Genomic DNA, 15,952 nt, shown 5'->3' with positions numbered 1-15,952 from the left:
TTTAAAATACACCCCACTGTTTTCAGATCCTGCTACAAGAGGGATCGTACCATCTGCCTCACAAATTAACCCATGTCCCCTATATAGTGCACAAACTTTGACCAGAATAGACCACTAAATAGAGAATAGGGTATCATTTTGTACAAAGAATATAGCTGCCTCCCCCAGTCCCCATTACAGAGGAGGGCTTGGGAACAGCTCCTTACTGAAACATTACCCACCGTGCAGACCCAGCATGGAACACCAAACAGAAGGGGTTTCCTTCCAACCAGCAGGGACCAGGGTTTAGTTACCAGGCTCTAACAGCAGGGACCAGGGTTTAGTTATCAGGCTCTAACAGCAGGGACCAGGGTTTAGTTATCAGGCTCTAACAGCAGGGACCAGGGTTTAGTTATCAGGCTCTAACAGCAGGGACCAGGGTTTAGTTATCAGACTCTAACAGCAGGGACCAGGATTTAGTTACCAGGCTCTAACAGCAGGGACCAGGGTTTAGTTATCAGGCTCTAACAGTAGGGGCCAGAGTTTAGTTATCAGGCTCTAACAGCAGGGTTTAGTTATCAGGCTCTAACAGCAGGGTTTAGTTATCAGGCTCTAACAGCAGGGACCAGGGTTTAGTCATCAGGCTCTAACAGCAGGGACCAGGGTTTAGTCATCAGGCTCTAACAGCAGGGACCAGTGTTTAGTCATCAGGCTCTAACAGCAGGGACCAGGGTTTAGTCATCAGGCCCTAACAGCAGGGTTTAGTTATCAGGCTCTAACTGCAGGGACCAGGGTTTAGTCATCAGGCTCTAACAGCAGGGACCAGGGTTTAGTCATCAGGCTCTAAAAGCAGGGACCAGGGTTTAGTCATCAGGCCCTAACAGCAGGGTTTAGTCATCAGGCCTAACTGCAGGGACCAGGGTTTAGTTATCAGGCTCTAACAGCAGGGTTTAGTTATCAGGCTCTAACAGCAGGGACCAGGGTTTAGTTATCAGGCTCTAACAGCAGGGACCAGGGTTTAGTTATCAGGCTCTAACAGCAGGGACCAGGGTTTAGTTATCAGGCTCTAACAGCAGGGTTTAGTTATCAGGCTCTAACAGCAGGGACCAGGGTTTAGTTATCAGGCTCTAACAGCAGGGACCAGGGTTTAGTTATCAGGCTATAACAGCAGGGACCAGGGTTTAGTTATCAGGCTCTAACAGCAGGGTTTAGTTATCAGGCTCTAACAGCAGGGACCAGGGTTTAGTTACCAGGCTCTAACAGCAGGGACCAGGGTTTAGTTATCAGGCTCTAACAGCAGGGACCAGGGTTTAGTTACCAGGCTCTAACAGCAGGGTTTAGTTATCAGGCTCTAACAGCAGGGTTTAGTTATCAGGCTCTAACAGCAGGGACCAGGGTTTAGTTATCAGGCTCTAACAGCAGGGACCAGGGTTTAGTTATCAGGCTCTAACAGCAGGGACCAGGGTTTAGTTACCAGGCTCTAACAGCAGGGACCAGGGTTTAGTTACCAGGCTCTAACAGCAGGGTTTAGTTATCAGGCTCTAACAGCAGGGACCAGGGTTTAGTTATCAGGCTCTAACAGCAGGGACCAGGGTTTAGTTACCAGGCTCTAACAGCAGGGTTTAGTTATCAGGCTCTAACAGCAGGGACCAGGGTTTAGTTAGCAGGCTATAACAGCAGGGACCAGGGTTTAGTTATCAGGCTATAACAGCAGGGACCAGGGTTTAGTTATTAGGCTCTAACAGCAGGGTTTAGTTATCAGGCTCTAACAGCAGGGACCAGGGTTTAGTTACCAGGCTCTAACAGCAGGGTTTAGTTATCAGGCTCTAACAGCAGGGACCAGGGTTTAGTTACCAGGCTCTAACAGCAGGGTTTAGTTATCAGGCTCTAACAGCAGGGACCAGGGTTTAGTTATCAGGCTATAACAGCAGGGACCAGGGTTTAGTTATCAGGCTATAACAGCAGGGACCAGGGTTTAGTTATCAGGCTCTAACAGCAGGGTTTAGTTATCAGGCTCTAACAGCAGGGACCAGGGTTTAGTTATCAGGCTCTAACAGCAGGGTTTAGTTATCAGGCTCTAACAGCAGGGTTTAGTTATCAGGCTCTAACAGCAGGGACCAGGGTTTAGTTATCAGGCTCTAACAGCAGGGACCAGGGTTTAGTTATCAGGCTATAACAGCAGGGACCAGGGTTTTTATCAGGCTCTAGTCATCAGGCTCTAACAGCAGGGTTTAGTTATCAGGCTCTAACAGCAGGGACCAGGGTTTAGTTATCAGGCTCTAACAGCAGGGACCAGGGTTTAGTTATCAGGCTATAACAGCAGGGTTTAGTTATCAGGCTCTAAAAGCAGGGACCAGGGTTTAGTTATCAGGAACTAACAGCAGGGAGTAGGGTTTAGTTATCAGGCTCTAACAGCAGGGACCAGGGTTTAGTTATCAGGCTCTAACAGCAGGGACCAGGGTTTAGTTTGAAAGACACCACTGTCCCAGGCACAACAAACAGAACATAGTAAATCATAGAACGATCACACACACACACACACACACACACACACACACACACACACACACACACACACACACACACACACACACACACACACACACACACACACAGAGAGAGAGAGGACATGTCATGTGTTTTCTCACCTATGAACAGGTTCCACTCAGGATCTAGGTCAGCCTGGTTAGCCAGACAGCCTCTCATCACATTATGGCAGTAGTTATGACAGGGCTTCAGCCCAGGCAGGCCCCTGCAGTACGGACAGTACAGCATCTTAGTCAGGGCCCTGATGCAGGCGGGGGCCACATTCACCTTGGGGGAGAGAGAAACATGTTGGAGATAAATGACTTATGTTGCCTTGTCATGTCTACCAGGCTAGAGGTTCACCTCTCACACAGTATCTGGGTTAAGGATAGCACTGAGGTCAGAGGGGACCTCTCACACAGTCATGGTGATGGGAAGACCAGGCTCTGGGAGATGGGCTGAAGGCTGAGATCAGAGGGGAGAGGTAGTCATGGTGATGGGAAGACCAGGGCCTGGGAGATGGGCTGAAGGGCTGAAGGCTGAGGTCAGAGGGGAGAGGTCGTCATGGTGATGGGAAGACCAGGCTCTGGGAGATGGGCTGAAGGCTGAGATCAGAGGGGAGAGGTAGTCATGGTGATGGGAAGACCAGGGCCTGGGAGATGGGCTGAAGGCTGAGCTGAGGTCAGAGGGGAGAGGTAGTCATGGTGATGGGAAGACCAGGGCCTGGGAGAGGGGCTGAAGGGCTGAAGGCTGAGGTCAGAGGGGAGAGGTCGTCATGGTGATGGGAAGACCAGGTTCTGGGAGATGGGCTGAAGGCTGAAGTCAGAGGGGAGAGGTAGTCATGGTGATGGGAAGACCAGGGCCTTGGAGATGGGCTGAAGGGCTGAAGGCTGAGGTCAGAGGGGAGAGGTAGTCATGGTGATGGGAAGACCAGGTTCTGGGAGATGGGCTGAAGGCTGAGGTCAGAGGGGAGAGGTAGTCATGGTGATGGGAAGTTCAGGGCCTGGGAGATGGGCTGAAGGGCTGAAAGCTGAGGTCAGAAGGGAGAGGTAGTCATGGTGATGGGAAGACCAGGTTCTGGGAGATGGGCTGAAGGCTGAGGTCAGAGGGGAGAGGTAGTCATGGTGACAGGAAGAGAAGGATCTGTGTGTGATGGGTCATTTATGGGAAGCATACAGAGGAGTCAGAAACCTCAGGCAACGGTCATGGGTTGTGATCTGTCCCAAATGGCACCCGATTCCCTACTTAGTGCACAATAGGGCCTATAGATCTCTGGTCAAAGGTAATGCACCATAAAGGCAATAGAGCACCATTTGGGAGGCGGTCATTGGTGAGGACCAAGGGAGTGATTCAAACGGCCTCAGCCAGAACTGAGGAGGAGGGATATCCAAGCTGACAGAGTTGACTCCTCAGAGAAACTAGTTCCCTAACAACAATAACACATAACAGTAGCCAGACTCTCCCGTTCCACTGATCCTGCTACAGACAGAGCTAGTCACGGACAACTCTATATATCTCTTAGAGACAGACTTCTGTGGATGGGCAGTTAGATAGAGATACGAGACACAGACAACTCTATATATCTCTTAGAGACAGATTTCTGTGAGTACAGTTAGGAGATACGAGACACAGACAACTCTATATATCACTTAGAGACAAACAGACTTCTGTGGAGTACAGTTAGACAGAGATACGAGACACAGACAACTCTATATATCACAGAGACAAACAGACTTCTGTGGTACAGTTAGATAGACCATAAAGGACACAGACACTCTATATATCTCTTAGAGACAGATTTCTGGGAGTACAGTTAGACAGAGATACGAGACACAGACAACTCTATATATCACTTAGAGACAAACAGACTTCTGTGGGTACAGTTAGACAGAGATCGAGACACAGACAACTCTATATATCACAGAGACAAACAGACTTCTGTGGAGTACAGTTAGATAGACATACAGACACAGACAACTCTATATATCTCTTAGAGACAAACAGATTTCTGTGCAGTCAGACAGAGCTACGAGACACAGACAACTCTATATATCACTTAGAGACAAACAGACTTCTGTGGAGTACAGTCAGACAGAGATACGAGACACAGACAACTCTATATATCTCTTAGAGACAAACAGACTTCTGTGGAGTACAGTCAGACAGAGATACGAGACACAGACAACTCTATATATCACTTAGAGACAAACAGACTTCTGTGGAGTACAGTTAGACAGAGATACGAGACACAGACAACTCTATATATCACTTAGAGACAAACAGACTTCTGTGGAGTACAGTTAGACAGAGATACGAGACACAGACAACTCTATACAGTGGGGGAAAAAGTATTTAGTCAGCCACCAATTGTGCAAGTTCTCCCACTTAAAAAGATGAGAGGCCTGTAATTTTCATCATAGGTACACTTCAACTATGACAGACAAAATGAGAAAAAAATTCCAGATAAATCACATTTTAGGATTTTTTATGAATTTATTTGCAAATTATGGTGGAAAATAAGTATTTGGTCAATAACAAATGTTTATCTCAATACTTTGTTTTCTACCCTTTGTTGGCAATGACAGAGGTCAAACGTTTTCTGTAAGTCTTCACAAGGTTTTCACACACTATTGCTGGTATTTTGGCCCATTCCTCCATGCAGATCTCCTCTAGAGCAGTGATGATCTGATGATACATGGCCCCATTCATTCTTTCCTTTACACGGATCAGTCGTCCTGGTCCCTTTGCAGAAAAACAGCCCCAAAGTATATTGTTTCCACCCCCATGCTTCACAGTAGGTATGGTGTTCTTTGGATGCAACGCAGCATTCTTTGTCCTCCAAACAAGACGAGTTGAGTTTTTACCAAAAAGTTATATTTTGGTTTCATCTGACCATATGACATTCTCCCAATCTTCTTCTGGATCATCCAAATGCTCTCTAGCAAACTTCAGACGGGCCTAGCCTAGTGGTTAGAGCGTTGGACTAGTAACCGGAAGGTTGCAAGTTCAAACCCCCGAGCTGACAAGGTACAAATCTGTTGTTCTGCCCCTGAACAGGCAGTTAACCCACTGTTCCTAGGCCGTCATTGAAAATAAGAATTTGTTCTTAACTGACTTGCCTGGTTAAATAAAGGTAAAATAAAAATTAAAAAAAAAAATTAAGCAGGGGGACACGTCTGGCACTGCAGGATTTGAGTCCCTGGTGGCGTACTGTGTTACTGATGGTAGGCTTTGTTACTTTGGTCCCAGCTCTCTGCAGGTCATTCACTAGGTCCCCCCGTGTGGTTCTGGGATTTTTGCTCACCGTTCTTGTGATCATTTTGACCCCACAGGGTGAGATCTTGCGTGGAGCCCCAGATCGAGGGAGATTATCAGTGGTCTTGTATGTCTTCCATTTCCTAATAATTGCTCCCACAGTTGATTTCTTCAAACCAAGCTGCTTACCTATTGCAGATTCAATCTTCCCAGCCTGGTGCAGGTCTACAATTTTGTTTCTGGTGTCCTTTGACAGCTCTTTGGTCTTGGCCATAGTGGAGTTTGGAGTGTGACTGTTTGAGGTTGTGGACAGGTGTCTTTTATACTGATAACAAGTTCAAACAGGTGCCATTAATACAGGTAACGAGTGGAGGACAGAGGAGCCTCTTAAAGAAGGTCTCTGTGAGAGCCAGAAATCTTGCTTGTTTGTAGGTGACCAAATACTTATTTTCCACCATAATTTGCAAATTAATTAATTAAAAATCCTACAATGTGATTTTCTGGATTTTTTTTTCATTTTGTCTGTCATAGTTGAAGTGTACCTATGATGAAAATTACAGGCCTCTCTCATCTTTTTAAGTGGGAGAACTTGCACAATTGGTGGCTGACTAAATACTTTTTTGCCCCACCGTATATATCTCAGAGAGAAACAGACTTCTGTGGAGTAGTTAGAGAGAGAAACAGACTTCTGTAGAGTAGTTAGAGAGAGAAACAGACTTCTGTAGAGTAGTTAGAGAGAGAAACAGACTTCTGTAGAGTAGTTAGAGAGAAACAGACTTCTGTAGAGTAGTTAGAGAGAGAAACGGACTTCTGTAGAGTAGTTAGAGAGAAACAGACTTCTGTAGAGTAGTTAGAGAGAGAAACAGACTTCTGTGGAGTAGTTAGAGAGAGAAACAGACTTCTGTAGAGTAGTTAGAGAGAAACAGACTTCTGTAGAGTAGTTAGAGAGAAATAGACTTCTATAGAGTAGTTAGAGAGAGAAACAGACTTCTATAGAGTAGTTAGAGAGAAACAGACTTCTGTAGAGTAGTTAGAGTGAGAAACAGACTCCTGTAGAGTAGTTAGAGAGAAACAGACTTCTGTAGAGTAGTTAGAGAGAAATAGACTTCTATAGAGTAGTTAGAGAGAGAAACAGACTTCTATAGAGTAGTTAGAGAGAAACAGACTTCTGTAGAGTAGTTAGAGAGAGAAACAGACTCCTGTAGAGTAGTTAGAGAGAGAAACCATAGCAACATCAGCTCTGACACATCATTTAGCTGCAGTCTTGTATCAGTTCTGTTGGTCTCTCTGTTTCTCTTTGATTTTTAAAATCAGTTACCTTGTCTCCCTCCTCTCCACCCACCGCCCCTGGTTGAGTCAAGCTACGTGTGTGTGTGTGTGTGTGTGGTGTGTGTGTGTATGTGTGTGTTGTGTGTGTGTCTGGTGTGTGTGTGTGTGTGGTGTGTGTGTGTGTGTGTGTGTGTGTGTGTGTGTGTGTGTGTGTGTGTGTGTGTGTGTGTGTGTGTGTGTGTGTGTGTGTGTGTGTGTGTGTGTGTGTGTGTGTGTGTGTGTGTGTGTGTGTGTGTGTGTGTGTGTGTGTGTGTGTTCAGAGTGTTAGCATGGTGGTGCAGCAGTAGCAGCAGCTGGAGCGGAGCTGTTTTCAGAGAAGGGATCAAACACCTCCGCTCTGACACGTACACGGGTTTCAGTGACATCAGAGTGGCTCATGAAGGCTTTGAAGACAGAACGCTGCTGGTTTCATCACTAGATGTCTCAGCTCAGATCTGTGCGTGTGTGTGTGTGTGTGTGTGTGTGTGTGTGTGTGTGTGTGTGTGTGTGTGTGTGTGTGTGTGTGTGTGTGTGTGTGTGTGTGTGTGTGTGTGTGTGTGTGTGTGTGTGTGTGTGTGTGTGTGTGTGTCCGTGTGTCCGTGTGTCCGTGTGTGTAGGTAGATGTCTCGGCTCAGATCTAGGTGTCATAACCCCATCCACGTTCCACCAATCTGTCTTCATCAGCCAACAGGATACAGAAAGGATACTTTCCTTTCAGGAGAACCTGTCATCACCAGAGATGACCTGTCATCACCAGCTAGTCTCAGTCCCTGGTATATTCTATTACCGTGTATTTGTCCCCTAATTGTGATGTGTCATTACAGCCTGTCTGAACTACCAGTATATCGTTCCTTACTCCAGGAGAAAACCTTCACCAGATCAACATTGAGATCAATTCATTCCCTTATAAAACATGTCTCATGTTTACACAGTGTGTAAAGACGGTCGGGAATTACAATATTTAATCATTTAGTGGGAAATCAACAACAGAGACATTTGAAAGGATTTATTTTTTTTTATGCCTTTGTAGCATTGGATAATATTAACCAGAGTTACATCCCAAAATCACTATATAGTACACTACTACAGACCAGAGCCCTACCTAGTACACTACTACAGACCAGAGCCCTACAGAGTACACTACTACAGACCAGAGCCCTACAGAGTACACTACTACAGACCAGAGCCCTACATAGTACACTACTACAGACCAGAGCCCTACCTAGTACACTACTACAGACCAGAGCCCTACAGAGTACACTACTACAGACCAGAGACCTACAGAGTACACTACTACAGACCAGAGCCCTACAGAGTACACTACTACAGACCAGAGCCCTACAGAGTACACTACTACAGACCAGAGCCCTACCTAGTACACTACTACAGACCAGAGCCCTACAGAGTACACTACTATAGACCAGAGCCCTACAGAGTACACTACTATAGACCAGAGCCCTACATAGTACACTACTACAGACCAGAGACCTACAGAGTACACTACTACAGACCAGAGCCCTACAGAGTACACTACTATAGACCAGAGCCCTACCTAGTACACTACTACAGACCAGAGCCCTACCTAGTACACTACTACAGACCAGAGCCCTACATAGTACACTACTACAGACCAGAGCCCTACAGAGTACACTACTACAGACCAGAGCCCTACAGAGTACACTACTACAGACCAGAGCCCTACAGAGTACACTACTACAGAACAGAGCCCTACCTAGTACACTACTATAGACCAGAGCCCTACAGAGTACACTACTACAGACCAGAGCCCTACAGAGTACACTACTACAGACCAGAGCCCTACAGAGTACACTACTATAGACCAGAGCCAGAGCTCTACAGAGTACACTACTACAGACCAGAGCCCTACATAGTACACTACTATAGACCAGAGCCCTACAGAGTACACTACTACAGACCAGAGCCCTACCTAGTACACTACTACAGACCAGAGCCCTACATAGTACACTACTACAGACCAGAGCCCTATATAGTGAACTACTTTACAGACCAGAGCCCTATAGAACCCTATTCCCTATATATAGTGAACTACTTTAGACCAGAGCCCTATAGAACCCTATTCCCTATATATAGTGAACTACTTTAGACCAGAGCCCTATAGAACCCTATTCCCTATATATAGTGAACTACTTTAGACCAGAGCCCTATAGAACCCTATTCCCTATATATAGTGAACTACTTTAGACCAGAGCCCTATAGAACCCTATTCCCTATATATAGTGAACTACTTTAGACCAGGGCCCTATAGAACCCTATTCCCTAGATAGTGAACTACTTTAGACCAGAGCCCTATAGAACCCTATTCCCTATATAGAGCACTACTTTAGACCAGGGCCAGAGGGTGTCTCATGAGATCCAGTCCAGAGCTCTGAGTACATAATCCCAGCCTGAAGGGGAGTCCTCTTCACAAACCCGGATCTGTCAGACTGGGTCAGTCTTCCCTCCTTAGATAGTTCATTAGAAATACATCCTGAATTATAAATACATACTGAATTATACATTAGAAGGAAATATTTCCAGCTGACAACACAGCCTCAACAGCATCGTCTACTAATGAAGTCCAATAAATAAATCCCTTCACACCTCAACATGAGACATCGCTATATTAAGATATGCACCTCGGTTGGTTGAGTTACTAGAATACACACAATCACTAGCTGCCACTATAATACACAATAAAATCAGCCATTTCATGGTGAGTGGGCCCAGGGTACATTATCAAATAAACAATCAGGTTTTTCATGGTGACTGGGACCAGGGTACATTATCAAAGAAACAATCAGGTTTTCATGGTGACTGGGACCAGGTACATTATCAAAGAAACAATCAGGTTTTTCATGGTGACTGGGACCAGGGTACATTATCAAAGAAACAATCAGGTTTTTCATGGTGACTGGGACCCAGAGTACATCATCAAAGAAACAATCAGGTTTTTCATGGTGACTGGGCCCAGGTACATTATCAAAGAAACAATCAGGTTTTTCATGGTGACTGGGCCCAGAGTACATTATCAAAGAAACAATCAGGTTGTACATGGTGACTGGGCCCAGGGTACATTATCAAAGAAACAATCAGGTTTTTCATGGTGACTGGGCCCAGAGTACATTATCAAATAAACAATCAGGTTTTTCATGGTGACTGGGCCTAGAGTACATTGTCAAAGAAACAATCAGGTTTTTCATGGTGACTGGGCCCAGGGTACATTATCAAAGATGGTGAGTACTGAGTACAATACCACAAACACAGAACAACACAGCCAGCTAATAGAGGCAGTATTGTACCTCTAAATGTGTACATTTTTTACATTTTAGTAATTTATCAGACACTCGTTGTCACGTTCTGACCTGAGTTCTTTTGTTATGTCTTTGTTTTAGTATGGTCAGGGTGTGAGTTGGGTGGGTTGTCTATGTTGCTTTTTCTATGATTTGGGATTTCTGTGTTTGGCCTGGAATGGTTCTCAATCAGAGGCAGCTGTCAGTCGTTGTCCCTGATTGAGAACCATACTTAGGTAGCCTGGTTGTCCCTGATTGAGAACCATACTTAGGTAGCCTGGTTGTCCCTGATTGAGAACCATACTTAGGTAGCCTGGTTGTCCCTGATTGAGAACCAATACTTAGGTAGCCTGGTTGTCCCTGATTGAGAACCATACTTAGGTAGCCTGGTTGTCCCTGATTGAGAACCAATACTTAGGTAGCCTGGCTTCACCTTTGAGTTGTGGGTGATTATAACGTATAGTTAGTGCATACATCTTAAGATAGCTAGGTGGGACAACCACATTTGGTATTTATTATTTTATTAGGATCCCCATTAGCTGTTGCAAAAGCAGCAGCTACTCTTCCTGGGGTCCACACAGAACACAGAACACGGAACACGGAACACGGAACACAGAACATGAAACACGGAACACAGAACACAGAACATGAAACACGGAACACAGAACATGAACCATAATACATTATGACATAATACAGAACATCAATAGACAAGAACAGCTCAAGGACAGACCTACACACATATTTCAAAAGGTACTCACAGCCTCCATATCAATACATACACACAGACTCTCTAGGTCCAATAGGAGAGAGGCGTTGTGCCGTGAGGTGTTGATTTATCTGTTTTATAAAACCAGGTTTACTGTTTATTTGAGCAATATGAGATGGAAGGAAGTTCCATGCAATAAGGGCTCTATATAATACTGTATGCTGTCTTGAATTTGTTCTGCATTTGGGGACTATGAAAAGACCCCTGGTGGCATGTCTGGTGGGGTAAGTGTGTGTGTCAGAACTGTGTGTAAATTGACTATGCAAACATTTTGGGATTTTCAACACATGAATGTTTCTTAGAAAAGAAGAAGTGATGCAGTCAGTCTCTCCTCAACTCTTAGCCAAGAGAGACTGGCATGTATAGTGTTAATATCAGCCCTCTGATTACAATGAAGAGTAAGACGTGCCGCTCTGTTCTGGTCCAGATGCAGCTTGACTAGGTCTTTCCTTGCAGAACTGGACCAGATGACTGGAAAATAATCCATATCAACCACATATCTCAGTCATAGTCAGTACATTCATCTGCAGATAGCTAGGTGGACCAGTCATAGTCAGGACATTCATCTCCAGATATCTAGGTGGACCAGACATAGTCAGTATATTCATCTCAAGATAGCTAGGTGGACCAGTCATAGTCAGTACATTCATCTCCAGATAGCTAGGTGGACCAGTCATAGTCAGGACATTCATCTCCAGATAGCTAGGTGGACCAGTCATAGTCAGTACATTCATCTCCAGATAGCTAGCTGGACCAGTCATAGTCAGTTAATTCATCTGCAGATAGCTAGCTGGACCAGTCATAGTCAGTTAATTCATCTGCAGATAGCTAGCTGGACCAGTCATAGTCAGTACATTCATCTGCAGATAGCTAGGTGGACCAGTCATAGTCAGTACATTCATCTGCAGATAGCTAGCTGGGACAACCACATATCACAGTCATAGTCAGTACATTCATCTCCAGATAGCTAGGTGGACCAGTCATAGTCAGTACATTCATCTGCAGATAGCTAGCTGGGACAACCACATACCACAGTCATAGTCAGTACATTCATCTGCAGATAGCTAGGTGGACCAGTCATAGTCAGTACATTCATCTGCAGATAGCTAGCTGGGACAACCACATATCTCAGTCATAGTCAGTACATTCATCTGCAGATAGCTAGCTGGGACAACCACATATCACAGTCATAGTCAGTACATTCATCTGCAGATAGCTAGCTGGACCAGTCATAGTCAGTACATTCATCTGCAGATAGCTAGCTGGGACAACCACATATCTCAGTCATAGTCAGTACATTCATCTGCAGATAGCTAGCTGGACCAGTCATAGTCAGTACATTCATCTGCAGATAGCTAGCTGGGACAACCACATATCTCAGTCATAGTCAGTACATTCATCTTCAGATAGCTAGGTGGACCAGTCATAGTCAGTACATTCATCTTCAGATAGCTAGCTGGGACAACCACATATCTCAGTCATAGTCAGTACATTCATCTGCAGATAGCTAGGTGGACCAGTCATAGTCAGTACATTCATCTCCAGATAGCTAGGTGGACCAGTCATAGTCAGTACATTCATCTGCAGATAGCTAGCTGGGACAACCACATATCACAGTCATAGTCAGTACATTCATCTGCAGATAGCTAGCTGGGACAACCACATATCTCAGTCATAGTCAGTACATTCATCTGCAGATAGCTAGGTGGACCAGTCATAGTCAGTACATTCATCTGCAGATAGCTAGCTGGACCAGTCATAGTCAGTACATTCATCTGCAGATAGCTAGCTGGACCAGTCATAGTCAGTACATTCATCTGCAGATAGCTAGCTGGGACAACCACATATCTCAGTCATAGTCAGTACATTCATCTTCAGATAGCTAGGTGGACCAGTCATAGTCAGTACATTCATCTTCAGATAGCTAGCTGGGACAACCACATATCTCAGTCATAGTCAGTACATTCATCTGCAGATAGCTAGCTGGGACAACCACATATCACAGTCATAGTCAGTACATTCATCTGCAGATAGCTAGCTGGGACAACCACATATCACAGTCATAGTCAGTACATTCATCTGCAGATAGCTAGCTGGGACAACCACATATCACAGTCATAGTCAGTACATTCATCTGCAGATAGCTAGCTGGGACAACCACATATCTCAGTCATAGTCAGTACATTCATCTTCAGATAGCTAGGTGGACCAGTCATAGTCAGTACATTCATCTCCAGATAGCTAGGTGGACCAGTCATAGTCAGTACATTCATCTTCAGATAGCTAGGTGGACCAGTCATAGTCAGTACATTCATCTCCAGATAGCTAGGTGGACCAGTCATAGTCAGTATATTAATCTCAAGATAGCTAGATGGACCAGTCATAGTCAGGACATTCATCTTCAGATAGCTAGGTGGACCAGTCATAGTCAGTACATTCATCTTCAGATAGCTAGGTGGACCAGTCATAGTCAGTACATTCATCTCCAGATAGCTAGGTGGACCAGTCATAGTCAGTATATTCATCTCAAGATAGCTAGATGGACCAGTCATAGTCAGGACATTCATCTTCAGATAGCTAGGTGGACCAGTCATAGTCAGTACATTCATCTTCAGATAGCTAGGTGGACCAGTCATAGTCAGTACATTCATCTCCAGATAGCTAGCTGGGACAACCACATATCTCAGTCATAGTCAGTACATTCATCTGCAGATAGCTAGGTGGACCAGTCATAGTCAGTACATTCATCTCCAGATAGCTAGCTGGGACAACCACATATCTCAGTCATAGTCAGTACATTCATCTCCAGATAGCTAGCTGGGACAACCACATATCTCAGTCATAGTCAGTACATTTATCTCCAGATAGCTAACCTTAGGCTCAACCAGAGGGATACACAGTGTTAACAGCTGTCGCCACAGCAGCTCCATCAGTGTCAAGCTCCAATTCACAGCCATGGACACTATGGGCCCTGGTCTAAAGTAGTGCACTATATAGGGAATAGGGTTCTATAGGGCCCTGGTCTAAAGTAGTGCACTATATAGGGAATAGGGTTCTATAGGGTCCTGGTCTAAAGTAGTGCACTATATAGGGAATAGGGTTCTATAGGGCCCTGGTCTAAAGTAGTGCACTATATATAGGGAATAGGGTTCTATAGGGCCCTGGTCTAAAATAGTGTACTATATATAGGGAATAGGGTTCTATAGGGCCCTGGTCTAAAGTAGTGTACTATATATAGGGAATAGGGTTCTATAGGGCCCTGGTCTAAAGTAGTATATATATAGGGAATAGGGTTCTATAGGGCTCTGATATATAAAGGGGAGCCAGTGGGTGAGAGAGAGCATCACTGTGAGGAGGACACCACTGAGGATGGAAACTATAAAGAGGAGCCCGTGCCTGAGAGAGCAGCACTGTGAGGGAGGACACCACTGAGGATGGACACTATAAAGAGGAGCCATCACTGTGAGGAGGACACCACTGAGGATGGACACTATAAAGAGGAGCCATCACTGTGAGGAGGACACCACTGAGGATGGACTGTGAGGAGGACACTACTGAGGATGGACACTATAACGAGGAGCCATCACTGTGAGGGAGGACACCACTGAGGATGGACACTATAAAGAGGAGCCAGCACTGTGAGGAGGACACCACTGAGGATGGACACTATAAAGAGGAGCCATCACTGTGAGGAGGACACCACTGAGGATGGACACTATAAAGAGGAGACATCACTGTGAGGGAGGACACCACTGAGGATGGACACTATAAAGAGGAGCCATCACTGTGAGGAGGACACCACTGAGGATGGACACTATAAAGAGGAGCCATCACTGTGAGGGAGGACACCACTGAGGATGGACACTATAAAGAGGAGCCATCACTGTGAGGGAGGACACCACTGAGGATGGACACTATAAAGAGGAGCCATCACTGTGAGGAGGACACCACTGAGGATGGACACTATAAAGAGGAGCCACTGTGAGGGAGGACACCACTGAGGATGGACACTATAAAGAGGAGCCAGTGCCTGACAGCACTGTGAGGGAGGACACCACTGAGGATGGACACTATAAAGAGGAGCCCGTGCCTGAGAGAGCAGCACTGTGAGGGAGGACACCACTGAGGATGGACACTATAAAGAGGAGCCATCACTGTGAGGGAGGACACCACTGAGGATGGACACTATAAAGAGGAGCCAGTGCCTGAGAGAGCATCACTGTGAGGGAGGACACCACTGAGGATGGACACTATAAAGAGGAGCCATCACTGTGAGGGAGGACACCACTGAGGATGGACACTATAAAGAGGATCACTGTGAGGAGGACACCACTGAGGATGGACACTATAAAGAGGAGCCATCACTGTGAGGGAGGACACCACTGAGGATAATCTAGTGATCTTGTCATGTTGTTAACAGCTGTTTCCAGTGGAGGCTGTTTTACACAGAATGGTGTTGATGGATCTGTGGTGAGAGATGTAACACTATCCACAGTCAGATTAACAGCAGATTCAGGGTCAGATTAACCGTAAAATGGACATCTACTTCTAAGTGCTCTGATACCGCAGCCTGGACTGGGAGGGAGGCTGTGTGTGTGCAGAGTGGAGTGTGAGCAGGCAGGCTTGAGAGCGAGCGAGAGGGAGAGAGAGAGAGAGAGGGAGAGAGAGAGAGAGATACAAATACAACCCATATTTATGCTTATTTTTTTCCCTTGTGTACTTTAACCATTTGTACATTGTTACAACACTGTATACATGTATATATTATGACATGTGTAATGTCTTTATTGTTTTGAAACTTCTG

General features: G+C 45.4%; 1 protein-coding gene across 1 annotated transcript in view; it reads right to left on the bottom strand.

Annotated features, from left to right (window-relative positions):
* Positions 1 to 2,197: 2,197 nt before the first annotated feature.
* The window catches only part of LOC112255139 (glypican-6-like), a 63,102-nt gene continuing 49,347 nt past the window's right edge, over positions 2,198 to 15,952 (bottom strand). The window contains exon 3 of the mRNA XM_042315847.1: positions 2,198 to 2,793. Within this exon, the coding sequence (XP_042171781.1) occupies positions 2,422 to 2,793 (372 nt within the window). The 3' untranslated portion in view covers positions 2,198 to 2,421. The remainder of the gene's footprint in view (positions 2,794 to 15,952) is intronic.

Source organism: Oncorhynchus tshawytscha, unplaced genomic scaffold, assembly GCF_018296145.1.
Source record: "Oncorhynchus tshawytscha isolate Ot180627B unplaced genomic scaffold, Otsh_v2.0 Un_contig_1138_pilon_pilon, whole genome shotgun sequence".
NCBI classification, from domain to species: Eukaryota; Metazoa; Chordata; class Actinopteri; order Salmoniformes; family Salmonidae; genus Oncorhynchus; species Oncorhynchus tshawytscha.
The sequence above is the reverse complement of the archived record's forward strand: the minus strand, read 5'-3'. Positions and strand labels throughout refer to the sequence as shown.